Here is a 21268-nt window from a genome sequence, read left to right as displayed (position 1 = left end):
GTACACGGGTTAAGAATTCTATCCACGTTCTGGAGTATGCTTACAATTTTCATTGTCGAGACCTTCACATCGTAATTTTGCTTAAATTCAGAACCATAGAATGGTTTAGATATAAAAGAGAGTACTGATATTTATATGTCAATTTTAAAGAGAATATATATAAAATAATATATAAAAATACAATTAAAGAGTATTGATATAAAGCACAATATGAAGCTTCACAACCTAGCTTCAGCCGTTGTCACAAACAATGCAGCCTGTAATAGTCAAACAAATGGGCTGTTACCAATACATGATGGTGCTTGGAGACCAACTTAACTATATGGTGAAGTAAATGAATTTTAAGTTAAATTTGTAATTTTTTTATTTGAAACTGATTTTTTTTTTTAAATATTTTTTTATATCATATCATATGGAGAATATTTTTTTGAAATCAAATTTTTTTCACTCATTTATTTAAAAATCAAAATGCTCACTCAATCAAAAACCTAAACTAATAAATATTACAAATATTTAGTCAAAATTATTTCAGAAACTGTATCTCGTTTATTGGAGATATTGGTCGTTGGAGTTGAGTAATTATCTCTATAGTGTAATATGTAGAGAATACACATCTCGATTATGAACTCATGCTATGGTGCCGCTGGAGGCCATCACAATACTCCTACGTTTACCGTGAGATCCTATACAATTTGAAGAAGGGATGCTAATAAAGTTGGGATAAAATAACAAAAAATCATTTAGAGGTTATTTATATATTTTTTGAAATCAATTATATATTAATCATGCTTTTTATATGGGCTACCAATTATGTTTTTCATGTGTAAATGAGAAAGTAGTTTTTAATAGTAGTTTTTCATTTAATTAGAATTATTCAAATATGTTAAGCTATATGTATGTCTAATTTAGAATGGATCATTATATAATTCGTCATTTATTTTACAATTTAATGGGTGAAAATTTTAGAGGAATTGGCTAGTTTAGGTTCTAAAAACCTCTTAAGTCATTTTGAAGTATTAAACAACATTTTCTGGGGACAAAAATATGTGACTGTAGCACTTAGGTTCTTGATGTTATTCTGCACACCAACACCTCTCCAATTGTGTAAAAACCACACTCAATAAAAGCTCATTGGAAGGCTCTTAGGTTCTTGATGTTATTCTGCACACCAACACCTCTCCAATTGTGTAAAAACCACACTCAATAAAAGCTCATTGGAAGGCTCTTAGGTTCTTGATGTTATTCTACACACCAACACCTCTCCAATCGTGTAAAAATCACACTCAATCAAAGCTCATTGGAACTTATGTCACCTGTAAGTTGTGTACCTTGTTAACCACCATGGTATTATATGGATGCCACATCATCTCCTACTACTTATACAGGTAAGGATATCCACATCTAAACTATGTTAAATATTGAGGCACTAGCAAGAAAGGGGATTTCATTACTTTAGCTTTATACTTGTTTCACAATTGAATAGAGTGTTTAAGACTGGAATTTAAGAACATAACCATGTAGGTTTTAACCTTGTAGAGTCAATTGTTGTAAACAATTCTTAGTCAAAATAGAAAATTTCGCATGGTGCACACATAAATTAAAACAAAGATTGTACCCTTAAAACTCAAACTCGGAGAACTAGAAGAATTTTTAGTATATTACTCTTCGCAATGTTACAATAGAATATGTATATCCTAAGACATCCATAAAATTCCAATCCATTTACCCTATATTATAGTATGAAAGTAATTTTTAACTAGAATTACAAAACCATGGAATAAACCACCATGCTCCACAAAAATACTAAAAAGGAAAATCATGCAATGAAAACCACTTAAAATGGACACAAAAATTTTTCCAATTATTTATATTTTGTGGGCACTACCCCTAAACCCCATGCAGGGGATATCCTGCCACTTTGTGCCCCCTAAATTTTCTCAAACAAATGGATCATGCATGAGGATAGACATGCAAAGAATATAACACATACCTAGTGTTCTCCCACTTTTTGTTATCTTTGCATACAAGGGGCCGCAACAGTACATGATCAATAATCCAAATTAGCAATCCAAATTGATTTTCCAAACCAAGAGAACTCCTTAGTTTTCATAGATTTTGTTAATGAATCTACAACATCTCTAAAATATACATCTCTACTAGTAGCACTTTCTTGTCTTTAATCATATCTTTCACAATGTGATATAGACATCAATATGCTTTCTCATAAAATGACATTCTCAGTTATATGAATAATATTGCATGATGATTGTCACAATCTATCCTTACAACTTGTTGTACCAATCCAATCCATGAACACAATCTCTATAACCATACTTCCTCCTTTCTTACATGAGGGGATTCCATTTATTTACCATTTGTAGTTGAGAGTGCCACTAGAAATTACCTCTTATTCATACAATTTATTAGTCCTCAAATAATGTTCAACAGGTACCCACTTGTAGATCTTCTATAATCCATATCACTAGCCTAATCTATGTGCACAAACTCATGTATTTCTAACACTCTATCGCTTCCTGGCCTTCCTTGGTAACACAATCCACAACAAATAGTGCTACACAAATATCTTCAAACTATCTTTACTGTTGTCCATTAATCCCTCCTTAGTTTTGACATTTACCTACTCAATACTCCCACTCCTCCACAATGTCTGGTCTAATATAAACCATTGCATACATCACTGCCCAATTATACTAGCATATTGAACATGGGACATATCCTCTTACACTTCCCATGTCTTAGTACATTGATCTATATAATATAATTTTAAGCCTATAGGAATATGTACTTTTACCAATTTACTTTCCCACACCTTAGCAATATTTTCCTGACCTACTTCTATTGATTTATCCAAACTTTCTTATTTTCTCAATTTCTTTTAATTTCCATTCCCAAAATGAAATCAATAACATCCTTAGTGTAAAATTTAGAAGACATGTAAATTTTCATACCCTGAATGATTTCCTTACAACTTTCAATGAACAACACATAATCCACATACAAGACCAAGAAACTGATACAATTACCAACTAATTTGAAATACACATACTAATCCTCTTTATTCCTTGTGAAAGTGGTCCTAAAATATAAGTATCAACTTTTTTATACAACATCTTTGGTGATTTCTTTGAACAAATGCCCAAACTCGTTATTTATTACCTAGGATAGTTAGGAGAGTTATTAACTATTTGAGATCGCTACAGTAGTTAGTATTCTAAGCCATGACATTGTAACAAAACTTATTTATAGAATAAGAATCTTCATAGAATCTTGTTATATATATATATATATATATATATATATATATATATATATATATATATATATATATATATATATATATTCTAAATTTATAGATGAAATTACTTCTTTTCATACCATTTTTTCTGGTTAGTTTCACCTAAAATTGGGCAGATATTTTTAAAAATTTGAGTTTAATCTTTAAAACTAGAGTGCCCCAAGGGTTTCTCACGGCGCTGAATCTATTTATGCATTAAAAAAATGTATTTTAGATAACAAAAAATCACAATCTTACTTAAAATTGTATAGTGAAATTCTGTTAAAAAATACTACGATATTTATAAATTAAACTCTCTCTCTATATATATATTTTCTATATATTATCTTTTTATAATTAATAATATTTTTAATTAAAATTATAATTTAATTAATTTTTATATTTTCTAATTTTAACAATTTCAAATAAATATATATATATATATATATATATATATATATATATATAACCCTTTTGATATTTATTTTAAAAGGATAATTATCGGCATTTAACAACCATATACTGCCCCAGGTTACTTTCCAACTGTCCCACTTTAGCTCCCAAAAAAAAAGCATAACAATAGTTTGGTCGCAAAATTATTTCCGATCACGTAATTTGTTTGCCCAAAATGACGGATATCCTAATATTCTATTCCCAAAAGTAAGATTTCACGGTCGTAATGGATTAAAAAAAAATCTATTTCTGTAACTATCGATCGAGGCGATGTCAAATGACGGCAAGGGCTAACCAGCCATATATTGTGCCATTAATGCCTTTGCCAGCTATGTATGGGCAGCACGTCAGGTATGATGGCATAGGATGCATACATGACTCCGGCCGGCGACCTCGCGTTTCCGGTGACATACCCGGGACCCACCAACGAGGGCCCGCCCGCCCCGTCCCTCCGTTCCCGCTATCCACGTCAGCGCATGGGATCTATGTTCAAATGAAACTCTTCCCTCGCGCCCATTTCATTAAAATTGATTTTCGAACGCCGATGGCTCTGCAACCTGCTCTGCGCATCCGTTGCTAACAATCGCTGCATCCTGCTTCGCATGTCCTCTGCTACGTGCTCTACGACTGCTCTGCGATCACAGGTATTTCTCTGACTACATTTGACAAGTCTGCTATTTGTCTGCTGCGAAATCTGGCACATGAACTCTCTCAGAGAAAAGGAACATTGGGTTCATCTTCTTTCTTAGGGTTACTGTGAGATAAACTTGCTAGGGTTCCCCTCTTGATTCCAGCAGCATTAGGCAGTTGGATCACTGGGTCCTGTTTGCTTAGACGAAAAATTCTCACCTAGACGACGAGCGTCTGAACTCTTCATTACTCGCAATCTCTTCACAGACTTCACAAACATGCTGAAAAAAATAAAAGCATTTTTCCATTCAGAAATCTGCCTGTAACGATGATAAAACAAGAGACTCGCCTGGTTATTATTATTTTCAGGTAAAGGATTTGCATCCGATGTTTGAGCTGCAAATAGAACTAGCGAAATATTCAGAACACTTCTATGTCTATTTCAAGCGAAAGATTCAGAAAACTTGTATGTTTATTTCAAGCGAAAGATTCAGAATACTTCTATCATAATTTCTGTGCAAGATTGAGAGATTAGGAAACAAACCATTTATGGCGACTCGGAACATTTCATCCAGAGCAGCAGTGAGCTTTTCGTAACTGTCATAGGCCTTCAAGTCAATTTTGCGGCCTATAGGCACGCCATCCACATTTACTTTGACGAACATGGTGTTGATTTTCTTTTCCCCTGGATCTGCTGCTGGAGGTGGAGGTGGAGGACGATTACAAGAGGGGGCCGCGGCTACTTTGGGTTGCGCAGCCAAATTCTTTCTGAAGCTCCAGATAGGAGGCCATCCTACCACCGGCGGTGCTCTGTAACAGCCAAAAAATTAAACGCACTCATGAAAAATGCATTCTACCCAAAATCTCAAAAGAAAAAACACAAAGAAATTGAAGGAAAGATAAATTAAAGACCAAAAATTTAAGAAAATAAAAACAATAAGTTGTACAGACCTGGAAGGGGTTACACTTTGGTTCGGAGCACGATCAGTCTCAGCTGGGGTTTGTATCTTTTCAGAGGCAGCAACAGGCGCCGGCGGTCTCTGGCTCTCCTGAGAAGCTTTAACTACAGATTGGGTATTTTGGGTGGATATAGCACCCTCCCCAAATCGATTGTTCGTTTTATCATCTGGAATCCCGCTGGGCGCTAAAGCCTTGGAATAGTGTTGCAAATTCTGCTTGCTTTTCTGCTCCCAAGTGAGCCAAGCGTTTGCAAGGCCATACTGCTGCGGAACAGCCCAAGGAAATATGAAATTCCTTGGCTGTAACTGATTCAACAACTTTGAGTCCGACTCTGGTAATCCAAACCCAAAATCACGCATCAAATTCACTCCCAGAGCATCAGAGAAACCTCGCTTTGCTCCTGAAGCAAACTTAGTAGAAAATCCATGACTCCTAATTCTTGTTGTGGCTGCCCTGGTTGAAGCTGTTGGTTCCAGCATGTGATAGTCGATGTTAATTTCAAGTATAAATGATAAATCAAACAGTAGTAAATGACATTTAATCAGGATTGTTCATGATGAGTGCAATCCTATGAGCAGATACTACCTGAAATTATTCAACAGCAGATCTCTTGGATCAGGAAGAATACCAGAGCTAACTGATGAGTTAAGGAGAATCCAAAACCATGGCTAACATCCAAAGTCAGGGAGACAAACACTCTTTAGACTGCATCACATTTCATGCAAAAATTAGTTAATCTACCGAAGGATAAACCAAACAAAATTAACCTGAAGAGCTTTCAAGCCAAATTGTGGTAGAGGACTCATCCTCTGACACTTGCTGATGCTGAGGATGTGCATCCTCTAAGTCTTATCACTGATATGGTATTTTCTGTTATGTTTCAAGGATGTGCATTCAGACTTGAGGTAGCATAACAATAATCAATTTCAATCAGGATATTTTGTCATGTTAAAGTATTCTAACATGAATCTATTTTGTTGTTGTCACTATGCAGTGCTTCTAAGCCCACGGAATGGTGGAAAAGTGGACACTATGCATTGAAGTATCATGCCGCCCCAATCCTGGTCCAGCATCTTTAAAAATTGTCCTTCACAATGGGGCAAAAAATCATGTGATTTATAGAATATGGGAAGTGCAGGGAAAGACAACCAATAACGAAGAATACTACATTACACTTGTTGCAGGTTTAAAAGAGGCAAAACACAATGGGGTGAATAACATAACAGTGCTGACAAACTCAGAATTAATCTGTAATCACATGGAAGGCATCTACAATGTTCGCGCAGACAATTTGAGGCCCCTCTACAGAGAGGCAAAAATCTGGAGTGCTCGATTTAATTCTTTTTCGATAAAACACGTTGCGGAGATCCATAAAATCTCTACTCATCTAATGGTTGGAGCAATCTCAAGTGTAGATGTAGGTGCCAGAGATGATTCAGGATCATCGTTCATTCCACTGGCAAACATTGATCAGCATCAATATAGGTCTCGACTATGTGTATACACCATGGTTGTCATTTTTATTGGGATTCTCATACCGTGGTTCTTTCAGTAAAGTACTCGTGGATGTACTTTTTTTTGGTTTTGTAATATCATTCACCTTGGATGTCCAATCATGTTATAACTGAATTCATGTGTCCAATTATGTACATTATATTTGAGGTGAACTAATTATTCTTAACCTACTGGTGATTCTAAAGGCCATCCACAAGTTGGCAAATGTGTGGATCATTGCTTTCAGTGCATATGAATATGTGAATGTTTGATTGGTTTTAATTATGTCCATTTAATATTTTTCAAACTTGACTAGACTACTATTGGACATGGAATTATAACTCCTCAGCTTAATAATATGTATGCACAATCTTCTTCAAGCATCATTCATGATTGCCTATTAATACTTGGAGGGTACCAAAGGCTCATAGTTACCTTGTTATCTACACCTGTTAATTCCATCCACATACTTGCAGCTGCTCCATAAAACAACACAACTATCTGCACAAGCAATCTGATTTCCTTCATTTGAAGCATTTTTGTTGAGTAGGGTTTGCAACACACAAGCAATTCTAGGTAATAAATCCTTTCTTTTCCTTGCTTTCCATACTATATGCACTCACCACATATTTATTTCCTTCAACTTCTTGCTTGACACGAAGTTGGAATCCTTAACACCTACATATAAACTTAGAATGCTGATCACTTGGAACATGTAAGTATTAATTCTCTTTTTGTTTCTTTAAGAAACACTGTTTTATAGCCAGGTTCAAGCATGTTTGCAAACCTCTGGTCGTCTGATGATAACCATTCTTCGACATTTGGGTGAGACAACCGTCACAACTGAACTTTAGTAACATTCATGTTAGACCTCTTATTTCTTGTAGGTTAATCAACCTCCATGCATAATTACGCTACACTCTCAGTGCATGGATGCTCACATTATCATGGAATAGCATTAATGATCCACAACTTCGTTAGAATAAATTTCTGCAAGAATACATTTCATACATAGAGCAGAGCAGACGACTTAAAGGAAAAAAAGGATGAAAATAGTCAACTGAGAGACCACGTTCCTCTTGAATAATGTGCCAACGACCAGGAATCAACCAGAAAGTAGTTATGGAAAAACCATCTGCCATCTCAATCCTTTCCCTATACTCATGTTGAAAAGAGATTGGTTGTGATGAACTCGACTTAAAATGGATCTTTAACAGTTTTGGAAAGACCCTCTGTCATCTCAATCCTTTTCCTGTTACACATGTTGAAAAAAGATGGTAAAATTGTTTTGTGATGAACTAGACTTCCTCAAAATCGATCTTAACATTTGTCTTTCCATAGTGCATGCACTCTTCATCTAGTTTATTACCATTTATGAATCACATAAATTTGGATGTTGTTTACACATTTTTCCATCAGCAAGAATGAGAGTCAACTTTAAGGTCACGAGCTTTGAAAATTTGTTAATTAAACTCTGAAATTTGTTAATGGTTAGTTCTTTCTCTAGACCGGCTTTAGACTGAAAAAATAAGCACCTCTTAAAGAAAATTATTCCACCAGCTCCACTGAATTGAGGTTGTCCCTGAGCAGCATCATCAAAAAAAATTCCTAAGCCATTGATTTATCAATTAGTTGCACAACAATCTATCTTGGGTAAAATATCTGGGGGGTTTGTTATCTTTCAACTGTTTGAAAAAACTAAGATTGTTCAGTCCTTGCTATGTAGATTGGATTATTAGCCATTCATGCCACCAAAGGCTGAGAATGACAAAGAATGACATAATGGGGTTTGGGTTCTTTTTGAGGCTGAGCTGCTTTAGCTGGGCTTTAATTTTTAGCTTCCTCACTTCTTTTGCATCATCAATCAGAAGCTCTTGCAATAATATTATTGATGTGCTGGATGGCATTGCCCAAGTAGCTAGAAGTTTTCTCCTTAATTCTGTTGGTATTAATCTTGTTTAGTTACATGCTTTGATAGGTAAGTGATACGAACAAAACTATTTTTCTTCTGTATTTCAAGCTAAAGCAAACTTTTGTTTAAAAACATACAAATGTACACGGCCTGTTGTAGTGGAACATGTGTAAATCCAATAACGACAATAAAGGCATATGTTATGTGCACTGAACAATTTTAGCTAATATATGTAATTATCTCTATATAAACGATCTTCTACACATATCACAGTCGGTAATTTAGTTGAAGTATACGCATTCCTATCACCATGAATACAAAAGAAAATTGCTATAATAAGCATGAACAAATAAATAACAGAGACATCAATATTGCAGAGGGAGATATTTCTTGAACTCTCTGTATCCAGTACTCATAATAACATGATGATTAATAATGCAAACTTGATTTGTACAAAGTTGTATATGCCAGATTAGAATGCAAACACTAAGCAAAATCAGAAACAGAGATACACCCATGAAATGAAAGTCTGAACTGGCTAACATGTAAAGTCATTTGCCCAGCAATAGGCTAATAGCTGTATTTTAATTGCAAAGTAGACTGATATCAAAAAAATAAATCTACATAAAACAAGATAAAGTAATCCATAATATGAAAATGAAGGGTTACATATAACAATTCTTAGCAGTAAAAAATCAAAAACCATGCCCTTGGTTATTTAATCTCAGGCTCAACAAAAGAACAATAATCAATGCCACTTTCCAAAGTAAATTTTGAAAACTAATCCGAGCATACACAGCAATATAATCAGAGCATTGCTGGTGGTGATCCTGGCATCTATAACAGATCAGTACTTGGAGAAACATTTACATTTCATATCTTTGATGATAAGTGGACCTCTACCACTCGGGAAGGGACAGTTTACTGCCCCTGTTGTAGTAATATATGCACTGCACAATTTTACCATACAAGTATAGTAAAGGGGCAATTATACATTATCTGGGTTGTCTGTGCTTTTGGTGGTTTTTATTCAAAATTAATTCCAATTAAGTTTATCCTGCAACAATATGAACATTATGATTCTGATTGGTGATAATAACTTACATTACTGTTAGTGTGAATTCTCTCGAGAATTTTTCCTTTTGCTTTTGGCTAGAATATCTTAACCAGGAGTCTCAGTCACCTGCCCTCACATTCTGATCTCTCACTTATCTTCAGGGGCAGGATAACAACCCAAATGACCTTTCTTATTCTTTTGCTCTCTCGTTAACTTAAAGTATTGTTTCACAAAATAAAACTTAATGCCTGCTGTTGAGTTTTTAATCTCTTCAATTGCATGCCTCTTTTATCATATCCTGCCAAACCAAATCAGTTACCATGAACCTTTTATGTCTTCAAAACATGCTTAAAAATTTATGTCTTCAAAACATGCTTAAAAATTTGGATTTGTTTTCTCTTCATGGGACGAGCTTGTTTTTTCTTGATGGGACGATCTAGTGGTTGACACAATGGGATATATTATCCCCTTTATCCAGTTTCAAAATTTCAAATCCTCTTTTCAGTGGTTGGCACAATGGGATGTTATCCTCTCCACCCGATTTCAAATCACACAGGGGCATCTTTAGCTCCTTGTGATAAGGCTCAAAGAGTAGGCTCCCCCACTGTCGTGGAGTCTCAAATCTTGCTAAATCAAAAATTCCTGGTATATTTGGCTATTGAATATACCCTTGGCATTATAATGGCAATCCCTAGATTTGATCTTAGGCCTCACCTAGAAATTGTACTCACTTTTGAAAAATCATCATTTCAATTAAATCTGTAAATTAAGTGATTATTAATTTGCAGAAACTGGCCACTCAATTGAGAGGAAAACCAGTGTTACCGAAAATTGACAACAGATTGGTGTTGTTCATGTCTACCATTGAAACTGATCTCTGATTTAATGTGTATACCGTCATCTCAAACTGATGTTCCATTCAACAGTTTTCTTTAATGGAGCACACCCTCTTGAAATCTCCTCCAATGTGCTTCCAACAATTTGTTTTGAGAAACTGACTGATGCTTCTTCCTTTTGCGTTCCATTCAGTTATTTTAATTAGATGGGATTTATATTCCCTCCATACAACGAGAAATATTAGTACCCAGGGAATAACCAAATGTCACATATAGTGAAAATTGAAATGATTCAAGAACAGGTGAGTTTTTCATCAACGTGAATCAGCCATTTACTGTGTGTCAGTTCAACTGAAATTCAGAACTTTAATCATGGTTCTTTTTGGATCTATGACAATTTTATATTCGACCATGTCCCAAGGGTTTTCAGGGTCTCTGGAAGAACCAATATGACATAAATGGTTAAACGAGCTGTGATAATCATGTCCATTGATGCACAACAATGGGAAGCCCGTTCACTTTGTATGCCTCTGAATGTTTCAAAGATCCCACTGTCCTCATTTCATATAGCATTGGGAAGCACAATTTCTTTGGTCATTCTGGAACCTTGCAAAAATTCTGTTACAGTGATTCAGACTTCCAATAGAGTGTCAGAGTTGCCATAATACACTAGTTCTTATCACACCAATATGACACTGGTATCGTTAAGTTGTTTCCTGCAACATCATATGCAGAGATGCATAGACTTTCTAGTCAACCAAGAGATTAATGATGCCAATCATTTTACAGTGCTGGATTGTAGTTTATATTGCTGATGGTTGTGCCTACCGAGAGTTTCATAGCATGAGGGTACTGTCAAGGAAGCATTATCTTCCTCAATAATTACAAAATTACTTCCTTATCAACAATTCCAGAGTTTATTAGGTTTTGTAATATATTGTCTGCCTTGACAGCTTCAAATGCTATATTTTAGACATTTCTGTGCCTCTCAATCTCCACCTGAATTATGGTGTGCTATCAATCCACACTTCTTTTAAGGCCTGAAAATATGGATGGAAAAAGAGGTTTGATATAGATTTGACGACAATGCTGACAGAATAGACTAGAAACAGTGCAGTACTCCTAGAAACTTGCTTGGAGAATCACAGGTCATCAGCAGCCAAAGTTCAGGAACAAGTGGGAATTGTGTATAATTAATGAAAACAAGAAAAACTCAGAATTTGAAATAATTAAGAGTTCATGAATTTTTCCCTTAATAATATTAACAGAACTGTTTCAATGGTCGCAAAAATGCAGAGCTTTTGATATTACAAAGACCAAGTTGGTTTGTGCCTGCAAAGGAACCACAAGCATAGTTAAACATACAAATAGAAGGAAACCAGTTTCAATGCCCTAACTAGCCAACAAATTTCACCAACCACTAAGAAGTTCAAGTTATTCAAAACTGTCCCAAGAGATTCACACATAATTATGTTCCCTGTCAACCTTTTAAATGCTCAATAAATCAAAGCTGGAGGGCCAAATCAGGCTGTGAATCAACCAGCATTCCAGAAGACTGCCTAACTGGAGACCTTGGAGACTGTTTTTCTACATTCAAATCTGGTGGAATCGAATTTGAAAATTCAGATGTCTGTTGAGAAGGCTGTTTTGAAGGTAAAGACTTCCATAGTTGTTTTTGAGATTGGGATGTATCAGCTCCCATTGGTATCTGCCTGCAATTAAAAGGACTCTGTGTGGTTGAATTCGGCAATTCTAACATCGAGTTTACACCTCCCTGAGAAGTGGCATGAGATGACAGATTCTGAGGATGCATCCAGCTCAGCTGTGAACGCATATACAGAGGCATGTCCATGGGTCCCTGCTGTTGAATAAATTGAGGAACACTACTAGAAATGCCTGATAGTTTTGTATCACCATATGGTTCCCTGGCCACACAATTGGAATTACCATCCAACCTTCTATCAAAACCAGTGCTGCCAGAAGTTGTCGTCTAGACACTTGAAACAGGTTGCACATGTTCAGCTGGTTTGGCAGATGCCCATTGCATAAGTCGGTTACTTCTGGAGACAATCTCAAGCAATTTTGACTGGGATACATTTGAGGTAAATTTTGCACCTGCCAGATTGACTTCACTGGATTTAGCAATTGATGAAGCTGATTTCAACTCACTCTGTTTGACTCCTTGCAAAGGCGTTTGAAAATTTATATTGTTGGCTGACTGTGAACTCATAGATAGAGGAACATGTAACCCAGTAGATTGAGATAGAGATACTAGTCCTGTAGATTGAGCAACTGTTGCAACTGTAGATTGAGCCAAGGTCTGTTGATCCTTGATCTCCTCACGCAATAACAAAGCACCAGGAGGAGCTTCAGCTGTAACAAAAAAGAAAAAAACACGTTGTTATGCAATCGCATACCCACCATGGCCTTATATAACAAAACGAGCCAATTATATATATATACTCTTTGTCAGCTCAAAATTTATAACCATATTGTGTATGTAATTGTGGTTATCCATATATCAGTTTAAGTTGAAGTAACCATTTTTCCTTTTTCTGTTACTAGTCTCATAATTCAAGAATGCTTACACAGCCTTGTGAATGATCCGCATTAAGTAGCCAGAACTTATTATTATTAAAAAATGTTAATGGAAACCTCTAATTTATTGCAGTGTAATAGAAAAGAGCATACAGTTTGTATATAGAGATTTATAAGCATACTGATGCACTTTTACTGTTCAGCTTTTACTGTGTATGTAATTTTGGTTATCCATATATCAGTTTAACTTGAAGTTTGTTTTATCATATGCAATTACAAGAATATAAGAAGTTAACAATGAATATGGGAGTGAATCCAATTAACATAAAGGCTATCAATATTCTCCTTCAAAACACATAAACAAAAATGCAGTCCTTGAGGAAAAAGTTGAAAATCCTAGGAATTGAACATGTACAAACAACAAAACTTTTACAAGTAGAAAAAGAAAAGGCGCAACTGCTAGAAGAGTTTATACGAAGAAACAATGAAATTGAATATCTGCAAGAGAAGATTTAGCATTTAGAACTATCTCAGAAGGCTCATGTCTGTGTTGCTTCCACTTCAAATGCCATATATACTTAGGATCTTGTAGAACAAATGTCCAAAGCATTATCAGATCTTAGATTATTTGAAATAGAATTGAGGAAACATGGGCACTCTAGTAGAGGCAAAAGTACAATTTAATATCAAAGAAAGGCATCTCAATTCATAAAATGAAAGAAACAAAAAACTGATACATGAAAAATAAGTCTCTCAAGAAGAAATCAATAAATTGAAGGCCAAATTGAAAGAAACTTCTCCCTGTTGGAAGCAAAGTGGAAAGTTTTGGAAGAAATCATACAGGTGATGCACTCAGTTTTGAAATATATTTGCATTGTGGAAGAACAAAAATATCTACTAGGAAAGTCATATACAGTCATCAAAATAATTAATAATGAGTTGGAAAACAAAGTCCTAACAACAAAATAAATGATAAAATATTTAAATGATAAAACTCCAAATGAGCTTAGGGCACTAGATGAAGTTGACAAAACATATTTCATAGTAGAAGTAAAAAAGGTTATCAAGAAAAACTTCTTTACATCTGTAATTGCATATGATTTTCCCTTCAATATAGCTGTTTGTTTTATGATATTTCTGGAGTTCCTGTATTAAACTGTTTACTGAGATTGTAGCTTGTTTCCAGGGATTTTGATCATGTTGATTTCACGCTGCACTCCATTTTTTACGCCTACGGGTGGTTCTTCGTATTGGAGGAACCATGAATAGACTTTGAAGCTCTCAATCAGCAAAGCTTCAAATATTTCCTGTCAAATCAAGGGTACAGTTCCTCATGTCAAAGGATTAGTGCCATTGCAAAATTCTGCAAATCCTTTGATATCATCAGCAAGACTGCCTGCAAGATGAATAGTAGAGATGAAAAGTCACATCCTTGTCCTATATAAATATTTGTAAAGCTTATTTTCTGTTGGAAAGTCCAGTATCCTCAACTAAACTAACCATTTTAAATCATCTATAGTTTAGATGATCTCTTTTTATCTGTCATGATTTGTTGTTTATGGTTAATTCAATAACCAATATCTTTTTCCTCCTCCATTGCGGATGCAAGTATCATTAAGGGCTAATAGTAGTATTGTCAAAGAACTGAGCTATTACTGTCAAAGAACTGAATTCTAAATTTACAATGGCAGGTATGGGAAGTGAAGCTTTGGAAAATCTCTGCCTCGTTTTCCTCACAAATAGATCCTTCCAATTTGCCTGAGAAATCCCTTATGGCAGTTTCAAGGGTAACATTCTTATCTGGTATGCCGGTTCCAGAATCTGCACAAGGGGCTACTGATCATTCACATAAGTTTATGTGAAACCAAAATTTTATCTATTAAGTAGATGCTTATCCTCACTTTCAAGTTGACAATCCAGAATTTCGTTACAGGCAGATTTCTGAATGGAAAAATGCTTTTATTTTTTTTAGCATGTTTGTGAAGTCTGTGAAGAGATTGCGAGTAATGAAGAGTTCAGATGCTCGTCGTCTAGGTGAGAATTTTTCGTCTAAGCAAACAGGACCCAGTGATCCAACTGCCTAATGCTGCTGGAATCAAGAGGGGAACCCTAGCAAGTTTATCTCACAGTAACCCTAAGAAAGAAGATGAACCCAATGTTCCTTTTCTCTGAGAGAGTTCATGTGCCAGATTTCGCAGCAGACAAATAGCAGACTTGTCAAATGTAGTCAGAGAAATACCTGTGATCGCAGAGCAGTCGTAGAGCACGTAGCAGAGGACATGCGAAGCAGGATGCAGCGGTTGTTAGCAGCGGTTGTTAGCAACGGATGCGCAGAGCAGGTTGCAGAGCCATCGGCGTTCGAAAATCAATTTTAATGAAATGGGCGCGAGGGAAGAGTTTCATTTGAACATAGATCCCGTGCGCTGACGTGGATAGCGGGAACGGAGGGACGGGGCGGGCGGGCCCTCGTTGGTGGGTCCCGGGTATGTCACCGGAAACGGGAGGTCGCCGGCCGGAGTCATGTATGCATCCTATGCCATCCTGCCTGACGTGCTGCCCATACATAGCTGGCAAGGGCATTAATGGCACAATATATGGCTGGTTAGCCCTTGCCACCACTCATAATGGTTTCTGGAAAGTACAAGTTGTGATGTCGGGATGGATATTAACGGTCAATCTCCTTGATGGCCAGTTTGGATGAATCCACCTCCGGGACCACTTCTTTGCATAAGCTCCATGCAATTTATGCTATTGGGATTCAGCTGGTCTAGCGTGCCATTTTTATTTGGTGTCAACCTGTCAGGTAGCTGCAAGAAATATAAATTCTAACTTCCCGCGCCATACTAAACTACTTTGTCTATTGGCGCGGCCATTTTTTATAAACAGTACTATTCTAAATAAAATGATACAATTTCCCGATCCATGAACCCGCTAGTTGATATTCATTGGCTGATGCCCCAGTAATATTTTGAATATCATAAACATGAGCATATTCATCATAATCACCAATAACTAAACAATTTGGATTATTAAAATTTCTCTCAAAATATATTAAGCCTCACAATAGTATAATGTCTTGACTGGTTTGTACTGAAAGCATGGAAAGTAAATAGCTTGGTTGGATTCTTGGTTCCTCCCTTGATTTGGAACCTTACGTGCAGAGCCAACCGTCATTTCCATGCTAGCAACCATGACATCTCCTCTAGCAGAAAATAAAATGGCCAACTCTCACGATGTCACGTATGGAGGAATAAAGGGGCGCCACATAGACTTACTTTTCGACATTCTGGTGTGCATTACCAAGCCTAGCAGCCTTTTCAACGTAGATAATGAAACTATCAGCCGCGTTGGCATCCAGAGTCCAACTGTGATCAATTTTCTCCATTTTGACAACAGTAATTGATAATTCAGATCACGTGTAGATGATTCCTATCGCTATTAATGCCATTATCACTAGAACTCTCTTGTTATGATTCACAATGACATCTTGCGATTTGTGCAGATGGACATCTATTTCACGAACAATGTTTAAATCTGAATCTAAATTCAGGGTTGGGTACATTTACTGCTCATCAATTGGTTCCCTTGCTTTGCATAAAAATGAAGACATGTCTGCTAATAGAGAGGAACTCGGTGTTCAAAAGAATTTCTAGAGATTCACGACTCCTTTTTGTCCTTATAATTTTCATCGCAAATGGATGTTAGTTGCAAGTAGATTTCACGAACACTAGTTTTAATCAGAGCCTTCATCAATATGCCAAGGAGAATGAGATACTCGCATCTTCTTATCATGAATCCAAGATTTGCAGTTCCATGTTAGACGTAGTATAGTCAAATTGTCACAAAATTTTGATTTGCCCTTGTACACTTTGTGATTACAACTTTATCAGTATATCCAGGACCTCGATTTCGATATGCACTTCTCTACACACACATTGGATGATTCCATTTTGGCATGATCAATATTCGGATAAGTCGTTCGTATCCATTACAAATAAAGTACCTGCACATTTCACTTGCTTCCTCCTTGAAATCTACTAGTTGGTTGGCTTAGAATCTTTCAAACGACAGAGATTTTACTTTACCATTATTGGAAGGCACCCCAAAAATATTGTTCTCTTTTCACATTCATTTTATCACCCCATTGGAAACAAACATCCATATAAAATCTACCTTAATATGTAATACCAACCTGCCTGCACTCGTATGGAAGAAAACATTAATCGTTTATGTTCTCTGTTATTTCCTTGTCTGGATGCAATATTGTCGGCCTCTCTAGCCATATTATCAGTTTTGTTGAGCTTCCGGGTTGTGTAACCTCCACATAATTCAGGCTCCAAACCCCTTCCTGCAAAGTAGTTAAAAGAATCAACGTGCGGTGTAACAAGGTCCTGCAATGTCTCAAAGTTAAGTTGTGCCATTGTGTCTTCCATACTGAAAAAGGTAAAAGGGAGAACAACCGATAGTCACTACACAAGATTCTTTTGAGAGCAACTTTATTGAGTTACAACTTCATAGGTTTCAGAAGGGTTTCGTCATTTCTTCAGTAAAGCCGCTCTATAATTCTTTGAAGAGTTTTGTAGTATGTCTTCCTATGATTTTTAAAATATATGAAGCATAGATCCTTTTGCTCGAAATTTAATTCTCTGCTATAATTAAAATAAAAAATATATATTTGATTTTTTAGCATTGGAAGATTATGCTACAACACCATCTATGGCTTTTGTCATGAATCATTAGTTATTGATTGATTGATGAATGTATGGATTAATGAGTGTGGTTGTAGCTATGTGGAGAGGGCATAGAGCCTTCTTGGTGATTCTCGGGTGAATCTCAAACTTCTATGATACACATTCATGACCTGTATCTTACATGGTTTCCATGTGTTTGACGAAATGTCTACTGTGTTCTAGGTAGTCTAGATCAATTTCTTGATTCAGGTTTAAATGTTTTTCCTTCCCCTCATGTCAATAATGATTCTGGAAAGTCTCAAATAGTTGTAAGTAGTGGTTTGGATGTTGGCCTAGAATTACGGCTCATATCTCATGACCGCACCCTTTAAACTGGAGATTTTGGGCTATAACCACATGGAAGCAATGCTGTGTGTATGATTGGAGCCTGATAACCGCACTCTTGCCTTGTTGTGCATGTGGTTTGGGCTTAAGATCTGAGAAAGGTATCCCTAGCTCAAGGTTTGGTCACCTCGAGTAGTCCTTTGTCCCTGAGTGTCCTGTAGCCCTAAGTGATGTTTGTGAGAAGTTAGTTTTCAAGCCCACTTTCATAAATGAAGCTTGGAGGTCGGGTCATGTCATAGTAACTCTTCGTCTCATGATTTCCCTGGTAGGCTTGTGAATTGGGTAAATGTGGGAGGGGGTGGTTAGACAGGCATGGGCGTCTGTAACCATGTGATCACTAGGCTTCCCAAGGTCTTTCTCTCTCCACAACACCACCCTGCGAGTACATGATTCATAAGGTTTGATAAAAAATAACACTCAAAAACACCAAATTTTCTAGTTTAAGTGACCCTTGTTCATATTTGATAAACAGTTGCAAGGGGTGTATGATTTTTACTCAAATAGTAATGATCTGTCTCACACCTATTCCATTAATAGGTGTGAGGCGTCTCACATTGTTTGTTCCATGGTCACATCCACTATCACTGTCGTATCTCCCTATATTGTGGGGCCCCTGCAAGCAAGTATCACACTTATTTCTCATGCATCCATGATATTATCTTGGTTGTATATTTTGTAGCCCCGATGTCATTGGGATGTATCACCCTAACCCATGATGTCTCACGTGACTCTAATCCAGTCACCCATACAATCTTAGGGATAATTTCCCTAAAAGGTCCATACACAACACCTTTCGTACCCTATTTAACCCAAAACTATTGAATTGACAAAGGGGGTTTGATGATCACTAAGCTAACTCTCCTCACATCAAAAAAAGGTACTCTAGCTTACCACAAACTCAAAGAAAATGTCTGGCCTACACACAATTGACAACATTAGAAAGTACAAATGAGGTGGCAACATGGGCCTTGCCGCCCTTATATATCATCTTTTCACCATTCTTAAAGAGGCCATTATGGGAGCCCATGAGCTCCTTTCACCAAATTTTCAATTGCATTGGGATCAAGATATTCTCATCTACACCATGGTACCCTCCTTTCAATTCATCAAAATTTTTCATTTTATTCTTGTTTCACACTCAAAGTACTCATCAAGTGTGCCTTCCTATCTTGTTGGTTACATCTTCTTCAGTATTTCTAGTATACTTTTTTATTTTATGAAGATGTTTTCACTTTGGGTATTATTCTGTAAGATGCAGGTCATTAGCATATTCCATGTTAAATCAAGACTCTCAGTGCTACAATTGGTAATCAAGGTATCATTCTTCACTAGCATGATAGATTTATTTAGAAGTTGTGCATATCTTGACATAATTTCCATGAAATTAACCATAAGGTCCACCATCTCGACCATTTTTACTATCACCTTCCACTTGTACTCATTAAACATTCACATTGGTCGATAGAGCTTTCACCCACATGCATTACCCCAATTAGTAGTTCCCATAACACTATCAATATCCATGACCATTCTCTTTGGCCTGGGAGCCATTCATCTGAATGCCAATGAAGATAAGCTTCATCTCTCTTCTTCACCATCTTTATTACAACCTCATCCCAGGCTACCATTCTTTCTTGACCATCATGAATGCACCACCACATTTCTCAATTGGACCACCATTCCCCCATATCATATTAGACCATTTGTGTTATGACATCCTTTTTCACTCACCTCACATCTACACCAACCAATGGGGTCTCCACCCTCTGTAGATACCCACCTTCATCATTAAGAAAATCATTGTACTCTTGGGGAACCCATCTCCATTTATGTACATCCAAAACCACTTTTAAATTATTTTGGTGAGTGTACAAATATTTTTTTGGAAAAGGTTTCTCACTCATATTTTTGTGTCAATCACCTGGTAGCAATCCCTAGTCACCCTTGGTTCGAGCTTTCTTTCTTCACTCATACACTATGAGAGTCAAAACATGCACATATCTCTGATGGATGTCGTCTTGACCCTAGGGGTCTAACCCTCACAGTTTTTGTTTTGACTATTGCCACTCATATTATAGCTCCAACCTTGGGCAATTTTTTGTATCCCTCTTATACTATCAATGTCCATTATGTTTCCATTGACACATCATGTTACAATACCTATCTCAGCTTCATATGGATTTCTCATAACTGTTTCTAGATAATTTGTGCTTCTTTTCTATCAACTCTAACCCCCATATTCTAGAATAGAAGCAATACCTTAGTTGCCCCCCCGCTTTTTAGTACAATCTCTAGTGGTACATTGGGAACAATTATTTCCCAATTATTTCACCAATCCTCGTGATGTTCGACGCTAGCACAAGTTTTCACATCAATGGTGTATCATACATCATGATCACTACAATTCTCTCATTTAGTCGAAGACCCATGTATCCAGATCACGCCTCTTTTTATCTGATATGTGGGGGTACCCAGTTCAGTCTATTTTCAAGAGACGCCCTTGAGGGTGAAAATACTTATCTTCATCAAGTGATAGCACATTATCCACTTCAACACTAATTTTACAAAAATTTCCTTTGTATTTGTAATATTTCAGTGCAAGTCATCATAATGAGCATGGGACAAGCCTGCCTCGTATAGAAACTTTTGTATAAGTATTTGTTTACAACATGATTTTCCTTAAATTCTCAGTCAAGTTCTTTTCCCTTAATCATCTCCAAAAAAAGTTTCTCTCTCTCACTAATTCGATAAGACTCATCATCGAGAGCAACAAAATGTGATGTATTTCGGCTATACACTTGCTCCTAACCTTGCACATAAGGGGAAATTGTTATTATGAAAAAATGGTACTCTAATTTGTACACAGTAAAAGGCACTCAAAGTCAGTAATAAAAATGTACAGAGGACACATTTTGAGTTGAAAACATTATGAAAGGTAAAAATTGAGAGGTATTCCTAAATTTGGTTCAAAAAAGAAACCCTCGTGGGTGCTCTAGAGACATTTGATTGCACCCTCAT

General features: G+C 36.4%; 1 protein-coding gene and 2 long non-coding RNA genes across 3 annotated transcripts; 1 reads left to right on the top strand and 2 right to left on the bottom strand.

The window, feature by feature from the left end:
• The first annotated feature begins 4141 nt into the window (after positions 1-4141).
• LOC149235482 (uncharacterized) lies at positions 4142-7019 on the top strand. The gene is made up of 2 exons (XR_016268292.1): positions 4142-4392; positions 6333-7019. It is a non-coding gene; the product is annotated as an uncharacterized LOC149235482 (long non-coding RNA).
• Positions 4466-5832, bottom strand: LOC149235483 (auxin-induced protein 22B-like). Its single transcript, XM_089461407.1, has 3 exons — positions 5330-5832; positions 4923-5188; positions 4466-4774 (listed from the first exon to the last, which is right to left on the bottom strand). The coding sequence occupies exons 1-3, from the start codon at positions 5815-5817 to the stop codon at positions 4548-4550; spliced, it is 981 nt and encodes a 326-aa protein (XP_089317533.1). The 5' UTR covers positions 5818-5832; the 3' UTR covers positions 4466-4547.
• Positions 7020-11856: 4837 nt separating the features above from the next.
• On the bottom strand, positions 11857-15789 carry LOC149235481 (uncharacterized). The gene is made up of 2 exons (XR_016246170.1): positions 15415-15789; positions 11857-13010 (listed from the first exon to the last, which is right to left on the bottom strand). It is a non-coding gene; the product is annotated as an uncharacterized LOC149235481 (long non-coding RNA).
• Positions 15790-21268: the final 5479 nt, after the last annotated feature.

The sequence above is a fragment of the Pinus tabuliformis genome, chromosome 8, assembly GCF_031772625.1.
Source record: "Pinus tabuliformis cultivar Carrire ecotype Pingquan chromosome 8, CPIR1, whole genome shotgun sequence".
Classification (NCBI taxonomy): domain Eukaryota; kingdom Viridiplantae; phylum Streptophyta; class Pinopsida; order Pinales; family Pinaceae; genus Pinus; species Pinus tabuliformis.
This window is presented reverse-complemented; position numbering and strand designations above follow the sequence as displayed.

Excerpts from the sequence above, each read along its gene's own strand:
- LOC149235483 (XM_089461407.1), bottom strand. The coding sequence starts at position 5,817 with ATGCTGGAACCAACAGCTTCAACCAGGGCAGCCACAACAAGAATTAGG. Across the intron at positions 5,189-5,329 it reads CAAAGTGTAACCCCTTCCAG|AGCACCGCCGGTGGTAGGAT; the intron begins GTCTGTACAACT and ends TGGCTGTTACAG. Across the intron at positions 4,775-4,922 it reads GTTCCGAGTCGCCATAAATG|CTCAAACATCGGATGCAAAT; the intron begins GTTTGTTTCCTA and ends TTCTATTTGCAG.